This window comes from Corvus moneduloides, chromosome 5 (genome assembly GCF_009650955.1).
Source record: "Corvus moneduloides isolate bCorMon1 chromosome 5, bCorMon1.pri, whole genome shotgun sequence".
In the NCBI taxonomy this organism is placed as follows: domain Eukaryota; kingdom Metazoa; phylum Chordata; class Aves; order Passeriformes; family Corvidae; genus Corvus; species Corvus moneduloides.
This window is the reverse complement of record NC_045480.1, coordinates 41090777-41108911: the sequence shown is the minus strand read 5'-3', so window position 1 is coordinate 41108911 and position 18135 is coordinate 41090777. Positions and strand designations below refer to the sequence as shown.

The 18135-nt window shown below is 42.2% G+C and overlaps 1 protein-coding gene across 2 annotated transcripts in view; it reads right to left on the bottom strand.

The window, feature by feature from the left end:
• METAP1 (methionyl aminopeptidase 1) overlaps positions 1–11179 on the bottom strand; it is a 31083-nt gene extending 19904 nt beyond the window's left edge. For both annotated transcript variants that reach the window (XM_032110152.1, XM_032110151.1), the window contains exons 1-2: positions 11013–11179; positions 1035–1086 (exon numbers count right to left, since the gene is read on the bottom strand). In XM_032110152.1, the coding sequence (XP_031966043.1) occupies positions 1035–1086; positions 11013–11132 (172 nt within the window). In that variant the 5' untranslated portion in view covers positions 11133–11179. The remainder of the gene's footprint in view (positions 1–1034; positions 1087–11012) is intronic.
• Between the last annotated feature and the right edge of the window lie 6956 nt (positions 11180–18135).

The following is an 18135-nucleotide window of genomic DNA, read 5'->3' as shown; positions in this document are numbered from 1 at the left end:
CTACACTGGAAAGGCAGAAAGAAGGAAAACATTTGTAATTGTCTGTACTGCTCCAACCTATTTGCCACTCAGCATTTATCATGGAAAAAGAAGCTTTACTGAGTTTTAGGAAAGGAGGCAAATTATTTGAGGATGTGAATTTCTGCCATATCACTTTTTAATCCTACCTCTTTTTTCAGCAGGGCTTAAAGAAGATAGGCAGGGTGATGGCAGGGGGGAGGCAAGGGGGCAGAACTGAGGTCTGCCCTCTCTTTGGTTTTAAACCCATGGGTTATGTTCACTACTCAGATAAGGCAGAATCTACCAATCTCTTAGTATTTCTGTGCCAGAGCTACCAGCTGTCCCTAAGGCACACAGATACTCTTACTACCATGAACTGAACTCAGCAAAATCATAGCTGTGATACATCCTCTGTCAATGGCTGCACCATGCACACAAGCATTCTCCCTTTTTCTCCAAAAATGTACACAACAGCTGCACTCTGACTCACTTGTGTTCCAGCAAGTGTCTAATCACAAAGACTTTGCAAGAACCTTTCCCACTGTATTGCCTTTTACTGTATTAGACATCAGAATGTTATAAAGGAACATTGCCTTACAATAATGATTTATTATTTTTCTTGCCTTTTATTTCAGCACCCCTTTTTCTGTGTTCATATACCTGAACACAGAACAGGTGTATATTCTATACATGTAGAACATGTATAGAACATATAACTGTAGCTCAAGCAGTAATTCATGCAAATAGAAAAAAGAACAGAGACTTCTGTGTACCTCTGCCTCTGAAATTTTACGCATCACTTTAGATTGTAGGGAACTGGACAAAATTTCAGACATGCATCATTCAGTGTCAAGTATCTTGGAAAAAAACCCAATACCATTCTTAGGCAGAGAAGCACAGAGCAGTTGAAGTTGGAAAGGACCTCTGGAGGTCATCTGGTCCAATCCCCAGCTCAAGCAGGGCCACCTAGAGCTCACTGCACAGCACAACACCAAAGCAATATTAAAATGCATTTAAAAAAAAAATGTACTTACTTGCTTTCTTGTGTAATAACTTGTGAGTGGCCCAGCTTCCCTTAAAGCACTCCTAGAATTGCAAACAAAATGTATAAATATGTTTTAAGCAGCATTTACATGGACAGATACACCAACTTGACAAAATAGAGAAGGAAATGTATTTCAAAAGAAAACTAGAAGACTGCTTTTATTAACCCTTGTAGCAATACGCAGTAAATGCTACTGTAACTGCTAGTCTTAGCAGTAGAAAATACTACATTCAAAAGTTTTGAACCAGAATAGGCAGAAAGCACAGCCAAACAGACAACACCCATGACAGTGAAATACATTGATATAATCCTACATATTAAATATTGACCCCTTATCATTTTAATGGGTAACTAAACACCATGGTGGCTGCAGGTTGGCTGAAACACTGAGTCTATCTCAGTACCTGATCTCACAGTGCTGCAGTGAGCAGCAAGGTTCTCCCTTGACTCCTACAAGAAGCCATCTCCACCTGCTAATTGCATCCCTTCTGCCTCCTGCTCCAGCACAGGAAAGCAACAGAGGCCAATTAGCACAACCACAAGGGAACTAATGAAGTAGACTAAAGGGGGGAAATGAGGGCTACTGCATGAAAATAGGAAATGGAAAAAAAATATCGAGAAAGTTGAAATGTAAATCAGGAAAAAAATGGCTGTGGAGGAGTTTGGTCTTTTCTTCCCAAGCACAAATAGAGCAGTTCATGCAAGGAACAAAGAATCAGCAAAGGGGCAGATGGAAATGGCTAGCAGCTGGAGAATAAAGAAATACTAAGATGAAGAAAACACATGAAAGAAAAGAGATTTAAGTAGAAAGGCTGCAGAAGGCAGCATTAAAGGTGATCCCTTAAGGTGCTAATGAGCAAATTACTTGGTTTTGTAGCAGAAATTCTAAATCAATGGCTGTGTGCACTCAAAACAACCATTAAGAAACTGCTAATTCCAATCACTGACAATTACAGCTGAATTTCTGAAGAGGAAGGAAGCAAACTGTTTTTCTTTTTAAGGAAAAACAATACTAATGCTGAATCATCATTGTAAAACTACCATCCAGAGCCAACAACTGATTCAAGCTGAAGTATACAACACTCGACCAGTCCAAGACAACAGATCTGCAAACTAAGCCCAGCTTGTAACATTCTCCCCTTGCTTCAGGGTCACTCTTGAGCGCTCTGAGATGTCTGCTCCTGTTGAGCCACTTTCTCCCTCTGCCCTCATTAGTCTTGCAAGCAGTAGTTACCAAAATGCACCCACAAACACACAGTGCAGTGGTAGACAAGTACACCTATGTTCAAAAAGACCCTGCTGTGCGCTGTTCCCCTCGTGATCAGAACCAGTTGTTTGTTGTGTTCTGCTACCCTACACACCAGGAGTGACTGAAACCAACCATTGCCAGGAGCTCTGAAACCAACACTTCCCATGACCCGAGAAAATATCACTTCCAGTGAGCAGCCCAAGGTTCTGCTGTCACACCTATATAACCCACTGCATACACAGACCTTTGCACCGCACTTTTCTCTGTTGGGGAGCTAGGAGAAAAGGAACAAGTTTTAACTCAGGCCTGCTATAGGGAAAAAAAATTAAGAAAAAAAAAATCTAAACCCACTATTTCAAGCACACTAGAAGCACCAGTATGGTTTTAATCCCCTTTCAAACACGAGGTCCTTGTTCTGAAGCAGAAGAAGGATTACACAACCCAGGACTTAGAGCAGCTACCAAGTCTACAAACCTAGAATCCACTTATTTGAATATAAAGGAGCATCTGGGGAAGATGTACATCAGCTGTGGTAATTACTGACTGTAGTTCCTTCTCTGCTTTTTTGAGGGACATTCTCTAATGCCCTTACTTTGTCCTACACCAATAGCCTTTCCTCTTTGCTGGCCCATAACCAGAAAAACTGGACAAACACAGCACCAGGGATAATACCATAACCTGATTGGCTCTATTGTGGCTTTTATTTCCTGCAGCTATGGACAATCTAAGATGATCCTGCATAAGGCTGCCATATGCGTGAGTTTTCCCAAACATGTTTCCCAGATTTTACTTGCCCTCTATCTCCAGAGGAGCAGCAGCTCTGTGAGAACTCCTGGGGCACAGCTCCAAAGCTGCTGTACACCAAGGCAACCCAGACACGGGCCCCATGTGCACATCCATCAAGTGCAACAGGCACACACAGCAAGTTTGAAGCATTTTTGTGAGCAGGGGCTGTTACAAGTGCAATGTACAATCAATGAATCTCTCTGCCTTGGTCTGACACTTTTGGAAGGCACTCAAAGGATATGCTGCACATCCACCTACAGCCCATCTATTTTGTGTAGGATCAGTCATATGCTTCCTGCAAGCACTGGACTTACCGGGTACATACAAATTATTTATATTCAACGACCTACTGCACAAGCCCCACACTGCACATGACTGCAGAGCTCTGCCTTGGCAATTCCCCATAAAAATATGGCAGCTGTCATCTCACAGGTTGAAGAATCACAGCTCTGGCAACAAAGCTCTACCAAAGTACCACTGCACATTGCAAACACCCTCACCTTCTATACCACAGACTTCCTGACAAGCTATGGAAGAAACCAGCTCCTTCTCTCCATGTGGGCCACTTTCTGGAAAATTTTCTGGACAAAATTATGCTTTTCACTGAGCCTTCTCCTGAGACATTTACTTCAATCTTGCTATTACGATTAACGATTCTTCTGTGTTCCTATGCCCTACCCAGGTCAGGATAGCAAATTTTCAATAACTAAATAAACAAAATCCAGGGAAAAAATATCCAGGGTGATTTTTAATATTAAAATGAAGAAAATAAAGACCTTTTTTTCTGATACAGTGAAAAAAGGAACATGTAACACTACATGGCTGTATTTCAAAATATTAAATAACTTCAGGGGGAAAGTACACAGGAACAAAATTAATTTAGCTTCAAGTTTCTTGGAAGACTTCCTGGATTTCATTTCAAACACTATATTATCCATTAGCATGCCTGATATTAATACCCCCACCCTTCCCACATAAAGCATTTTTCTTTTTATTGCATGTGCCTTTTACACAGCAATCAAGACAGACATGGAAACACTGAAGAGGACTGTACAAGAAGAGAGGTCAAACGTATGACAAAAAAGAAGGCAGAGGGGTAATCCTGGACTTGTTTAGCGCAACCCTGGGTACAACTATTCTATCACGAAGAAAACTATAAATGTGTTTGACAGAGGCTGTCAACATATTTAAACCTTTAACAACACTTCTGGCTTCAAGGCATTCTTAAGCCAATCCCACTGGTTTTGTATTTGGAGAGAAGTTCAATCCAGTGTTCACCAGAATATACCGAAAGGTAACCAAAGGCACAGCCAGCATTATCATTTGGAAAGATTCCCATTGGATCCCCTTGTGGAAGCTGTGTTATTTCTGAAAATGATTTTTACCTTAAGGACTCACCCAACAGCTATTTACTGGTTGAAATATTGACAGAATCATGCAGCATAGCAGCATTTGTTTTATAGTATGGTGCATTTTCACTGTGAACACACTGATCACTACCAAATACCTTGAGCTTTTTTTTTAAATCAACCACTGAAAGAACAAAACCCTTTAAAACAGTTATTGAAGTAATTAGGGGGTAAAAATTATGCTATGTTTATTGTCATCTTTACAGTAGTAACAGGGAGCTTCTTATTTGTTCGGTTCATGTATGCATATAACCTGATTAAGAGGTGGAAAAGTACAGCCAACTGCAAATTCCAGAGGAGAAAAGGATGCTCAATCAAGATTTGGGTATCATTACACTGCAAACCTCTGTACAGCACAGACATAACAAACTAGATTTAAATCAGCTACCCAGAGATGAGGATGCCCCATCCCTGGATGTGTTCACAGCCAGGTTGGATGGGGCTCTGAACAACCTGGTCTAGTGGAAGGTGTCCCTGCCCATGGCAGGGGGTTGGAACCAGATGATCTCTAAGGTCCCTTCCAAGCCAGGCCATTCTATGATATCCAAACCCAGGAAGCTATGCAGCCACCACACCACAGATTTCAAGGCATGCTCATAGACCGTGTTTCTGAACTGCCTTTGCATGGGAGCAGCTCATTTCAAGTTAGCTCTGGCAACATTTGTCAGCACTCCAACTTGTGTCCAACTTCCACAGAATTACCCCTTCCATCCTCTATGCTCATCATTTACAGCCACTGTGATCAACTTCCAAAAATACCTACTTTACAGAAAAAAAAAAAAAAAAGATATTTGGAATTAAGACTGTGAGGACAGACTGTCTCTTTGCATGTCATTATACCCTGAATTGTGATGGACAAACATCTAGGAAACAGTGCCAAGCAGCACACTGTATTTAAAAATATTCTGAGCAATCTTTTTAACAGAATTTACAAATGTCCTTTAGAATGTAAAACTGTCTGGGGCTTAACCTGAGATCATGTAGTTTTGCATAATGAGAACTCATTTTAACCAAATACCTTGAAGGTATGCAAAACAGAAGCAAAAAAAAAAAAAAAAAACCCTGAAGACAGCATTTAGCTTAATACCAGGCTATCAGTGATATATATATACTAAATACAGTACAGATTAACTCACATTTTATCCATAAGTACAAGTATGTTGACATGTTAATACATTTGATGCTAAATGAAACAGTTGACTCTTTTCAGCACGCTGAAATCCTTCTAGGGCAGTACAAGCCCACAGAGACAGCCTCCGGCCTGAAAAACTCTCTACAGAATTCCCAAACTAGCCTAAGCAGCATACATGAATAGTCAGGTTTTCAGAAGAATCAAATATGTGTTTTCAGATTCAACTCCAAGAGAAGTACCTACATGCAGTACCTACATCAACAAGTACCTACATCAACTTTCTCCTTCATCTAAGACCTGATCGGTCCCACATGACCGACTGAGCCCTTCCTTTGAGGAAGGGACTGCATTCTGCAGCTCTTCAGATTTACAGAAATATACAACTGATTTCTGAGAGTAGTGAAGGAACAGACCAGAGGAAATCCAACTGGACTATCCTTTCAGTACATGGAACAATAGTTCAGCAAGTCTGCCTATAGGAGTCTGAAGTTTTACTTTCAGAAAGTCATGAGGGCTCAGCTTTTATACCTCACCAACAATCAGGCACTTACCTCAGACACAGGTATTCATGGTGATTTACAGGCAATTGAAAATGTCATGTTCCTGATGAAAGAAATCTGATTTTCTAGAAGATAGTATCAGCTGAGTGCCATTTATGCCTGAGGAAACCCCTGCGTGCTACTGTTGGATCCAAGCAGCAGGTTTTAGCCTATTTCAGGCGCAGCAAAGAATAGTGAACCAAGGACAAAACATGGCACTGATGTCCTACAGTCTGATGTGAGAGAAGACAAAGAATAGTTTTATCCAGGTCCATTGCTCCCTGCTCCCCACCCCCAACACATTGACGGTGAAAGGAAACAGCAAAACAGGAGACGGGATGACAATCTTCTTCAGGTCCACAGTTTTTCACAAATTACTGTGACCTTGAGCATCCACAGCTGTCAAGGGCCCAGGGCTGAGTGTCAGTGAAAATGTGCCTCTCGGAAAGGAGTAAATGGTATATAAACTCCCTGAGAGAACAAAACAGCATTTCTTTCCCGTCACTGGAATTTAACGAGTCATACTCCACCTCAAATGTCAAGAGGTATGAAGAGATATTGGGGGGTACCCACCAGTCCAAGAGAGACACTGCCGCCAACTGTACAGTTCAGAGAAACTGCTACCCCTTCAAACACCTAAAACACACGTGGCAGAGTCACCACGCCACCCCAATCCTCGCCTCTGACTCCACAGCCAGACCACTTCATACACTTGGGGCTGACAACACAAGGCCACACAAAGCAGGAAGGGGCGACAGTTCTCCTTGAGTAAGTTATGACTACTGTTACGATAAAAACCCACAGCCTCCAGCTCTCAGAGAAACAAAAATGGCACAGGCCACTGACTCCAGAGTAAGAGAATGTTTTCAGAAAGTGTCTACAAGTAGGTATTTCTGAATTTGGCTGGAGAAATGGCCCTGCAACAGCATCTAGTCCACACTACAGAAAACCTACTCTCTTTTGTCCAAGACACTTTTATATAAGTAGTATGAAAGAGGAAGTTGTCATGAAAGCAACACAAAATCACTAATAAGAGATCCACTCACAATTAGAAGGCTCACATAAAAATGGTAACTGGAGACCTCAAGAACAATCATTACTCTCCTCTTCTTTATCCTTCAGCCACTTGTAGAAGACATAAAAGAAATGCAAATTGTCTATTTAAACACACACTCTTTATGTACACTACACACAATGCACACACAAGTGACTGTATCTATGAGGCAGATTTCACAACAGCAAATTCATCTTAGCAAGAGGAACACTGCAGTTGAGATGTGATGCTGGACATCTGTGTTATTTCTGCATTCAGAAGACAGACTGCATTACTGTAGCTCACCGTAAGATGATAAACACATGCAACACTGCAGTAAGTCTCTACAGAAAAGAAAACAAGACAGTGAAAAAAAGTAGCTGGTAGTGACAGTACTTCATTTACTAGCCTAAAGTATTACTAAGGGTTAACAGCAGACAGAATCCCTCAGCAGAACAGTTCCTCTTGTTACACCTTGAAGTGACAGGAAAAGAAAACCACCCAGGGTTCAACACACCACCTCAAGAGCTCCTCTGCTGCTAAAAGCCATTTTCACCTTGTCTCCACTACCAGTTCAAAACCTCCCTGCTCGGCCAGAACCCGGCCACGTGGCCTCCTTTCCATCCACGACCCACAAGAACAACTATTACTCAGCAGCTGTACCCAGTTTCCAAGGTGCCCAACAGCCAGAGAGGAAACAGTGTTGGCTCAAAGAAATCTCAGAGAATGTCAAATTACTTTGGCATATGCATTTTCAGGGCATGTTGTTGAGGCATACATTTTGATGCAGAGAGGGAGAAAAAAATAAGTGACCAGAAGAACACCCTTCCTCCAGCAAAGGAGAGACACAAATGATAAATCCACCAGGGAAATCATTGTCTTGATGCGATCTACTTGAAAAGTTCACTTCAATTCTCTATGTACAGTCATGAAAAATAATTTGTAATCAATCTCCACACTACACCGAGATTCTCAGTCCTATACCTCCCGCACTATTTTTCCTTAGCAAATGATATGTTAGTAACTTATAATCCAAACACATTGCTTCATATGGTTGCCTTCCTACAGCAGTTCACAATTATTTTATTCTTTATTCTTAGCAGTAGAAAAAATCAATTACTACAAATTTGGGGTTAGCTCTGATTGGTGTTTTGGCTGTATGAAAAAGTCATTGCAGGCTTCCAGGCAGATTAATTAACGTGGTGTCCATGTCCATACAGATGCTTTTACCTGTCAAGGAGATGCCAGATAGCTTGTGGCTCCCAATCCACCCTCAGCTCAAAGTAAGTGCCCACACACCTGGCTAACACCACTGCATTCCATAAGGACAGGCTGACTTTATGGCTGGGCCAAACTGGGCCACACTGGGCAAGCCTGCTCTTCAGCAGCACACTCCTGAAGTGTTTCATGACCCTGCAGTGCACAGCTAGCTAAACAAGCAAAAGAAACCCAATTAATGCAACTGCTTTTCCTCCATTAAAAGAAAACCCTGAAGAACTCAGAAGTGGCTCACCAAGGAATCAGGGACAGCTTAAGAGAAAGGTGCATCCTTGGAGGAAGGGAATAGCACCAAGCTAGCTACAACACAGGCTGTGCTGTGAGGTGGAACAACATCCTAGGTCCACTCACTAGCTTATCTAGGAGTTATTTATGCATGTAAGACCAGAATGGAAAGAAAACCACCAGAGAACTCCAGAAAAGTTTCACAGATGCTAACCAGATGAAACTTGCTGGAAGTTCAGAGAAAATAACAGTCCTTCACCTGCACGTGCTTATTGGAAGAGGCAGCCAGGTTGTCAGCAGCACCTCACCCACCCTTCTGATGGTGCTTGCCAGACACCAGGGCAGGACTGTGGCGAGTCTCTTCCACGGCACACACCAGGTGATGAGGAGAGCTGCAGCCTCGGGACAGTTCAATGCTGGGCCCCACAAAGGCTACTACTGGGGGTTAAGGGTCTGAACACAGGGATTCTTCTCTCAGTGCATGACACTTCTTTCATGTCTTTAAAACAGGCTGTCATTAATGTCCTTCTCTGTAACGTGTTGCCCCAAAACTTCCGAAGCACCTTCAATGTGCTTACCTACATTCCTGACTGGGACAGTGAGGCACAACACGCCCCAGGTCACTCAGAAGTGAGATGACTGGGATTCCCAGTTCAATATTTCATTTTCTAGGCAGGACAGTTTTACAAGTGTGTAGTCAGTTATCCAGCAGCCTATTTTAACAAGCTAGGAAGTATTTCCAGTAATTCCCCTTTTACCTAACAACAGCAGCAGGTATTTCAAAAGAATTAAACTTAATATATAGATAATAAGAATCTCTGCACCCTATGTAGAATTAGCTGAGTTAGGGATGGGAAGGAGAGGAGTGAAGATGTAACTAGAACTCTTCACGTTGACCTGTTTGTTCTCTTAACAAATGGTTTCGTTGTCACCATCTAATATTTGTATATAACCAACGATGCATTTATGATGAGTTTTACATCAGACATGTCAAAACATGCAGTGAAACGCAGAGCAAATCCTAGAAGTTAACCACAAGCACCACGTGGGAACCAGAGATACAGAACTGTCAGAACAATTCTGAGTTGCAGTTGCTCTAATTTGGCATCGACTCCCAGCATAGGGCACAGAGACTTCAGGGGAAAGTACCAGAAACTGTGCAGTGGGTGTGTCACAAGCACGTGGGAAGTTTTCCCCTAGTCCTATGCAAACCATAACTATCAGCTTATATCCCGGCTCAGAAAAGAATTCTTTCCAATTAATAAGTTAATCTACCTGATGTGACTGAATTATTTTCATATGTTTATCTACAAATGTTCAATGACTTTACTCTGAATTATAACTGTGACAAGGAAAGTCAGTGTTAACCTCTGAACTATACACATACGTCCTCACTGATTTTGACAGAAATTACACATACAAAAAGTTCAAAGGATTAGGCTATATATTTTACCTCACATTTTAAAGTTAATAAAAAAACCCCCAAACAAAACAGAACAAAACCAAAACAAACCCCACAAACAAAAAACCCACTCAACACAGCTCTTTCTACTGAAGGACCACACTCTATTACCACTGTGGTAACAGGTGAGGATGGCCGAGGCCTACAGAACATGTTCAATTCTCTGATTTATACGTGAGGGCTGACTGCTCTATGACATGTGGCCTAACCTAAGCCTTCCTGTTTGGCACCCTCAGAGTAGAACATCAGAAGACACAGTGGGGGGAAAAAAAAGTTGGGAATAATTAAAAAAAAAAGGAAGAGTATAAAATAATTTTCACAGAAACTCCTAACTTAAAGAAAATCTGTTTTCAGAGCAACAAGTCTCCCGGTGTCTATCAAAGCCGAGCAACTCCAGAGCTGACGCCGACAGAGAAACGCTCCCGCTGGAATTTGATGAGCACATCTCACTTTGTCCCACTAAGCCTTTATTCTTAAGGGGAGCACACGGACCACCCACACCTTCAGGCAAAGGAACATCCGTGCACCCTCTCACGAGCGCTCCGGCTGCGCTTTCGTGCCGCTGAGGTCCCGCATCGCCCGCGGCCACGAGGAGCAATGGGGCTCCCGCTCCGCCCGGGGCCGCCAGCCCGGTTCCCCCAGCTCCAACACCCAAGGAACCGAGGGGGAACTTCGCGCGGGGCCCCTGCCCGGGGGCTGCTGCCGCGGGCTGGCCGGGAGCGGGCGGGCAGAGAGGCAGAGCCGGGCACGCCGGGCCGGGCCCGGGCGGCCGGGAGCGGGCGCGGGGAGCTGGATCCTGCGCCCGCCGCACGCCCGGAGCGCGAAGCGAGGAGCTGGGCCGCGGGGAACCTCACCTGGGAGCAGAAGTAGGAGCCCTGGATGCCCAGCTTGAGGCAGGTGGGGCACTGCAGCTTGGCCTCGCTGCTGCAGCCGGCGGTCTCGCAGACTCTGCGGGTCTCCACCGCCGCCGCCATGCTGCCGGGCGGCCACGGGGGAGGAGCCGCCGCCCGGAGCTGCCGCCGGCTGGGGCGGGCGGGGAGAGCAGGACAGGGGGAGGGACGGACGGAGGGGGAGAGGGAGGAGGCTCCGGCGGCACAGAGCCTCAGCCAGCCCGGCCTTGAACGCTCCCGACGGTGGGCCGTCCACAGCTTCCCTGGGCTACGTATGCCGCCCTCACAGCAGAGAGGGTGTGTAGCCTATATAGCCCAGAGAACAGACGACTGAGAGGGGATCTCATAAATGTCTCAAAGGTGGGTGTGAAGAAGATGGTGCCAGACTCTTTTCAGTGGTGCTCAGTGACGGGATGAGGAGCAACGGCCATAAACTCAAGAAGTTTCACCTCATCGTGAGGAAGAACTTACTTACATTGAGGGTGGCAGAGCACTGGAACAGGCTGCCCAGGGGCTCTCTGGAGACATTCCAAACCCACCTGGACACATTCATCTGCCACCTGCTCTGGGCGACCCTGCCTTGGCAAGGGGGTTGGCCTGGATGATCTCCAGAGGTTCCCTCCAACCCTAATGATTCTGTGAAGACCTTCCCATAGTTTTCATCTGCAAGGCCGTGCAAGAAATCTTTCAAGCATATCTTCTTTATTATGGAGTGTGGGCTGTGGTATGTAGGTCTGTCTGTGTGGTTTATAGCAATTCTTTCACTCTATTTTTAGCCCAGGTAAAACCATCACAAATTCAATATTCAGTAAGGCAGTAACTAAAATTAGAAAAATAGGCTGCAGAATCAAGGTGGCATTGTCACATGAAGAATGCTGATTTTCTTCCTGGAAAGAGAAAGATTAGAAACCAATGATCTGTCATAAAAATAAATGTAATTAATGCACATATTATATTTCTCCTATTTGCATGGGTTAGAGAGTGAAAAAAGATACTACCTGTGCCTGTAAAGCTGACTGTGCTTATGGTCTCTGAGTGTTGTTGTCAAACCTAGAGTCAACATAGAACCATGGAGTTGTTAAGGTTGGAAAAGACCTTTAAGATCATCAAGTCCAACTGTCAGCTTTGCACGACCACCGTGTTCACCACCAAACCACATCCTCAAGTGCTATATCCATGTTTTTTAAACACTTCCAGGGATGGTGACTCCACCACCTCCCTGGGCAGCCTGTTCTAATGCTTTACAATCCTTTCCATGAAAAAGTTTTTCTAATACCCAATCTAAATCTCCCCTGGCACAACCTAAGGCCATTTCCTCTTGTCCTTTCACTTGTTATCTGGGAGAAGAGGCCAACCCCCACCTGGCTACAGCCTCTTTTCAGGCAGTTGTAGAGAGCAATAAGAACCTCCCTCAGCCTCCTTTTCACCAGGTTAAAACACCCCCGAGCTCCCTCAGCTGCTCCTCACCAGAGTTGTGCTCCAGACCCTTCCCCAGCTCCATGGTGCTTCCCTGGACATGCTGCAGCACCTCAATGTCCTTCTTGTAGTGAGGGGCCCAAAACTGAACACAAGATTTGAGGTGCAGCCTCAACAGTATCACAGAGGAATGGTCACTATCCTGTGTACTAAAATACCTCTGACTTAATATCACTGCAAGATGCTTTGTACTGGTTCATGTCAATAAGCAGTTGCTTTCAGAAAGAGCACAGGGAGATGCCTGTTAAGTGGCAGAATAGCTGCAAAACACTTCAGAGCACATATCTGCAAGATCCAGCCATTAGTGCTGGGATCCCACTCCTTGTGTAAATTTCAGCTGTCTTCCCACTAGCTGGCAAGTACAGACTATGATTCCAGTAAAACTTTGTGGGAGGAAATTCTGTCTGTCTTTCTACTTCAGTGCCATTAACTTCAATTAAACTACACCAATCCTTATTCTGATCTTAGTACACAAAATATTCTTTTGATTTCCTGGCATCCAGATGACTCCCCAGAAAGTGTGATTCAAAATCCAACTTATAATCTCAGTGTTTTCTGCAATTGTCTTATTCCCTGTGGCCTTCTGTTCCCATCACTAATAAAGAATAATAATAATTTTTAAATTCTTTATCTCCTAGGCTTAGAGGTTAAGTTAAAATTTCTGCTTTTCCAGAACAGAAAAGCATACATTCTATCTTTCCAGAATAAGTGTATTCATATAAATATACTTGATGCCTTATGATAGCATTCATTGGCAAAAAGTGGCTAAGTAGCCCAGCTGACTATAGGACAAAGGCAACAGATAACAAAGTGTATGATCCAGGTTTGCTGTGTGATAAGCACTTTCACATAACATGGCAAATTAACTGAAGGAATTTGATGCCATGCTATTACTGAAGTGTAGTTGCAGGTGGCGACCTGTGTTTCTAACAGTTCTCACCTTCATTTCTCTAGTACTGATAATACTTGTATCAGCCTATCATTTGTAGAAAGCGTGAATTCACTGTCAGAGCAAATTAGAAATGTTTCTAGGATCCCTGCAAAATGCAAAGATTACAATCATTATTTTCTTAAACGAGTGAAAATAGCTGTGTACTGATTAATGCAGCTCATGCTGTGACAGTATTTATGTCCGAATTCTGAAGACAGGCAACCAACTGCCAACCAACATCATGAAATATCTTTAAAGGACACATCATTAAGTGCTTATTTTAACCTTCTTAAAGCAAAATGTTACTGAACGGGCAGAATCACTCCTTAATTACCCATGTTGCTGGCAGGTATTGTACTGTGAAAAATCAGTGCTGCTTTTCCAAGTAACCAACAAACCAAGCTATCAAGCAAAGCAGGACAGGTACCTTCAAATACTTTAGTTGCCTCTTTGTTCCAATTTAAGAACCCTAAGGAGTTGTAGACATGGTTTACCTGGTTAAGCAGGGTTTTCAAGTACCTGTTGTCATTGACATGGTATAAAAAAACCTGAAGGATACTGGTTGATCTAGTTCAGTGTCTCCTGCTCAAATGTCCTCATCTGCTTCTTGAGGAGATTTCAGTACTATCATTATTAATAATTTTGGATACTTTATTAAATTTTATGAGCATCTAATTCACATTTAAATTTGTATCTGAGTAAAAATTCACAATTTATTCCTATTTTTGTCTTTCATCCTTACTGGGACAATGCCAGTATATGCTTGTGCTTATTTTGTAATGGTCAACAAGGAGGCATGTAAGGAAAAAAGAGAAGTTCTGCTCTAACTAGTAGACAGGGTTCCTTCTGTTATTCAGTTTCATTTATTTGCTGTACTTCTGAAGTGCAAATTAAAGGCATGCTGTTTCCCTGCTTCCTTAGAGAAGCCAAGGATGCATATATTAATTAAACAATTTAAATATATGTGTAATTTAAAGAACAGCAAGCCCCCTAATTGAGGAATTAGTGAACTTGCGTGCTTGTCCTCTGCAGTCTTTGGAAAGAACACAGACTGCAACAGCGTATCAGCCTAGAATAACAAACTCTGAAAGATTTGGCCTAGGATTTGATGTTGAAATGGTTTTTAAACAGCCCTGTATCATCATCCCTGTAGTAAAAATTGTGTGGTTTCTGTGGTATTTCAATGCTTTTGTTTTCCAATTGGCCTTGATTTTCTGATTTACTGAGTAAACCGACTCCTGCCTCCTGGAGGTCCATCCACTCCCATTTCCCATTATCTGGTGGCACACTCATTCTCACCGGGGAAGTTCACTGACCTTTGCTATGACCTTCCCTGAGCAGAGGTGTTTTTTCTCTGTCAGGCTTTTCATGTCCCTTTCTGGCTGCCTGTCCCCCTGTGTTACAGACCAACACACACAGAGGCGCATGAGTCACGAATTTTATAGCCCATTCATGATCCTTGATTTATGTCCACGCTGTATTCCTGCTGTCCTCCCAAATTCTCCCAAGTGATGCGAGGCTGGGAGTACAGGAGGGAAGCAAACAAGGGCAAAAGGGGAGGTCAGCGATGTGTCATGGGTCAGAGAGCAGCCGCAAAAACGTGAGAGCAGCTGGCAGCTGAGACAGCTGCTGCTTAGGGAAAAAATGGCCACTGAATTTGACATTACTTAATTAAGAGAGCACCTTAGCTCGGGTCCCCCCTCCTCACTTTGCTTCTCTACGCTGCAGTAGTGGGGGCTGGGCAGTCCCCCTTTCGCAGTGAAGCTCTTGGGTATTGTAGCTGTCTCCTGCACAGGCTCATTGAAGACGCAATTAAATGCCTCTTTGTCTAGGGATAGCTGAAACAATGCAAAAATACCACCCAGGAGCCAGACCACATGCAAATGTGCACTGTTGTGGCTTGGCCAGATGGTACAGGCACTTACTGAGATTCTCATACCAAATGCAACAGTTACGTAGGTTGTGTGTGTCTGTACGTGCATGTGAAAAAGAGAAATTGCAAACCCATCACAAACTCAAACACAAACATCTCAAAGATGGCCACAAAAGCACGATCTTTAAAAAAATGAATGGAAAGCAGCTCTGTAGGAAACATTACCCAGAGGAAAAGAAAAACCTGTGTTCAAAGCAAAATAGTGTTACTATGAGCACAGGGAAAAAATCATTGTAAACATCCTTTCTAAATGAAAAAAGAAATACCTGTCTCCATTTTTCCTCTTTAAGAAAAAATTATGTGGGATTTCAAGTTCTGTCCAATTCTCTAAGTCAAAAGAGGTTGCAATATATTTTAAGCCCCTGCATCACCCTTTTTCCTTCCATTGGTGCAGGTGCAAACTAAACTACAGAAAGGCCGACTCCACCTATAATCCAGGCTGGAGCAGCCTTACTCAAAGCTAATTCCAAGCAAGCTTTAGCTGTGGTGAAAAGGAAGATCCTGTACATTGTTTTGTTTTGTTTTGATTGTTCAAGCTGCACTGCCTCTTGCAGAATCTCTGTTAATATAGGGCATCAAATTTCCACTATGATGTAAGAATGGTTCTCTCTGCATTCAAGAACACTCTTCTGGTATCCAAGAATTTTAGCATTTTCCAGTATATTCATATGAAACTAGTTGTTTTATCATGGGACAACATCAAAGGAGAAGAAGCTGCATCTTTGTAAACAAAATGGTGCTTTTATAAAAAGCATTCCTATTTAACCAATAAGTTACAAGCTTTAAAGAGAGAAACTCCACTGCTGGTTATATTTGAAAGAATCCATGAATATATCTTGAGATGAGAAAAAGTTTATTCTTTACTGTGGAAACACAGTAGAAGTCATGGAGTGCAGTTCTGGCCCAATTAATTCAATAGGAATGTTACTGATATCCAAAGGGATTTCACTTATTTTGTGTCATCAGTCAGGGCCATAGAAAATAGACTTAATAGCAGTAAAATAAAATCAGCATTTTATTTCTACTTTAGATGCCATGGACAATACTGTGTGACATTAAAAATTCTTTTTATTTTCAGGTTTCAAAATCAAACGAAGATGATCAGATTTTTAATCATGTACAACACGGGGATTTTAAAAGTGTTATTTCACTCACATCAGTGAGATACAGGCATGGAGATCACTTGGAGCTTATACCTGCACACCTCTGACTTGGGTGCCACACTTTGCAGAATGAAGCAGATGTTCCCAACGACTACCTAAATTCACATTGGAAACTGATAAATCTCTGAAGCGTGCGAGGATTACTGAGGACGAGATACTCAGCATTTCTTTAGTTCAGCCCCTTCTTTTCTCCACTATAACTTCAAAAGGTGGGATTTTCTGGCTGTATCTATGATACCTCTTTGCCTTCTATCTTAAATTTCCTTTTAGTTTGAAGATTCTATCACTTGCAAGGCAGCCACATCACTTCCGAGCATCTTGTCTATTATGTGTGTTAGTGACTTGAAAAGATTACAGTAGCTCATAATCCTCTCATTGCTATTGTAAATTATTGGATAACTTCTGATGTCATCTTTAGAGGCTTTGTGCCTCCGTAACTCAACGAATCAAAGAAAAACATATCCCAAGCCACAATATGTGCTTGCTTCCTATTTGTGTGGCAATAAGTCAGGCCATGTTCTGAACTCAGCTGTGCTATATTCATCTATCTAATTAAACATTCTTAATAAGCATAGCTGTCTTATAGAGGACTTCATGCTGTTCTCCCTGTGTTGCATAAGAAAAATGTAATAGCCAAATGCTATATGACATTCAATACAATTTGGTGGTTAACACTCACTTATAGTTCTTCTCAGTAAAATGACGTTCAGAGCTGTAAAAGGTAGATCTGTACACTTGGTTCATTGAGAATAAAAATACAAAGTTAAACACAGAAGAAGATGAAGAAAAAATAATCAGGGAGGAAGACGATTCTGGGTGGATTATCTTTATTTATGTTAAGAGACTTAAAGGCAGGATTAAAACAGGCAGTCAAAGGTTGTGCTTGGCTGCCAAACAAGTAAAATGGAATGTAAGATCCATATGGCAGCATATTAGGCAAATAAATAGGAAGATTTATTAATTACTGTATTTGCATCAAACAGTCTATAAAGAATTACCAGAAACCAAATTTTATAAAATAGGTAAAATGAACAGTATGTCACTGAACAACAAGAAAAAAAAAGCTTCTTCTTGTATTGATGTATTTCTGAATGTACAAATTTCAGGGATTATGTTCTTATTTTGCCATCATAATATGATTTAAAATTATGCAGCATAGGGAGAAATATTTTCTTTTTCAGTTTGTTTTGTCACTGGGATAAAGATATGTCCCAGTTCTTTTACTTTGAAAACTGTTATAGTATTTGTTTTATAAAGCAGTATTACAAAAGGTTAAGAACTTAAATATATTTTTGTTCTGTTTTTCTTTAGAGATGTGCGATGGCAGATAAAACATTACTTTATTGAACCCTTTGCCTTTGTTAAATAGTAATCAAATTATAACACTAAAATGAATCCCATGGCTGGGTTTACCTGATTTAACAGGGTGTCCAGGGGAGTGGTGGAATCACCATTCCTGGAAGTGTTGAGAAAAATGTGTGCATGTGATGCTTATGTACATGGTTTAGAGCTGGGCTTAGAAGTGCTGGGTTAACAGGTACACTAAATGTTCTTAAAGGTGTTCTCCATCCTAAATAATTCTCT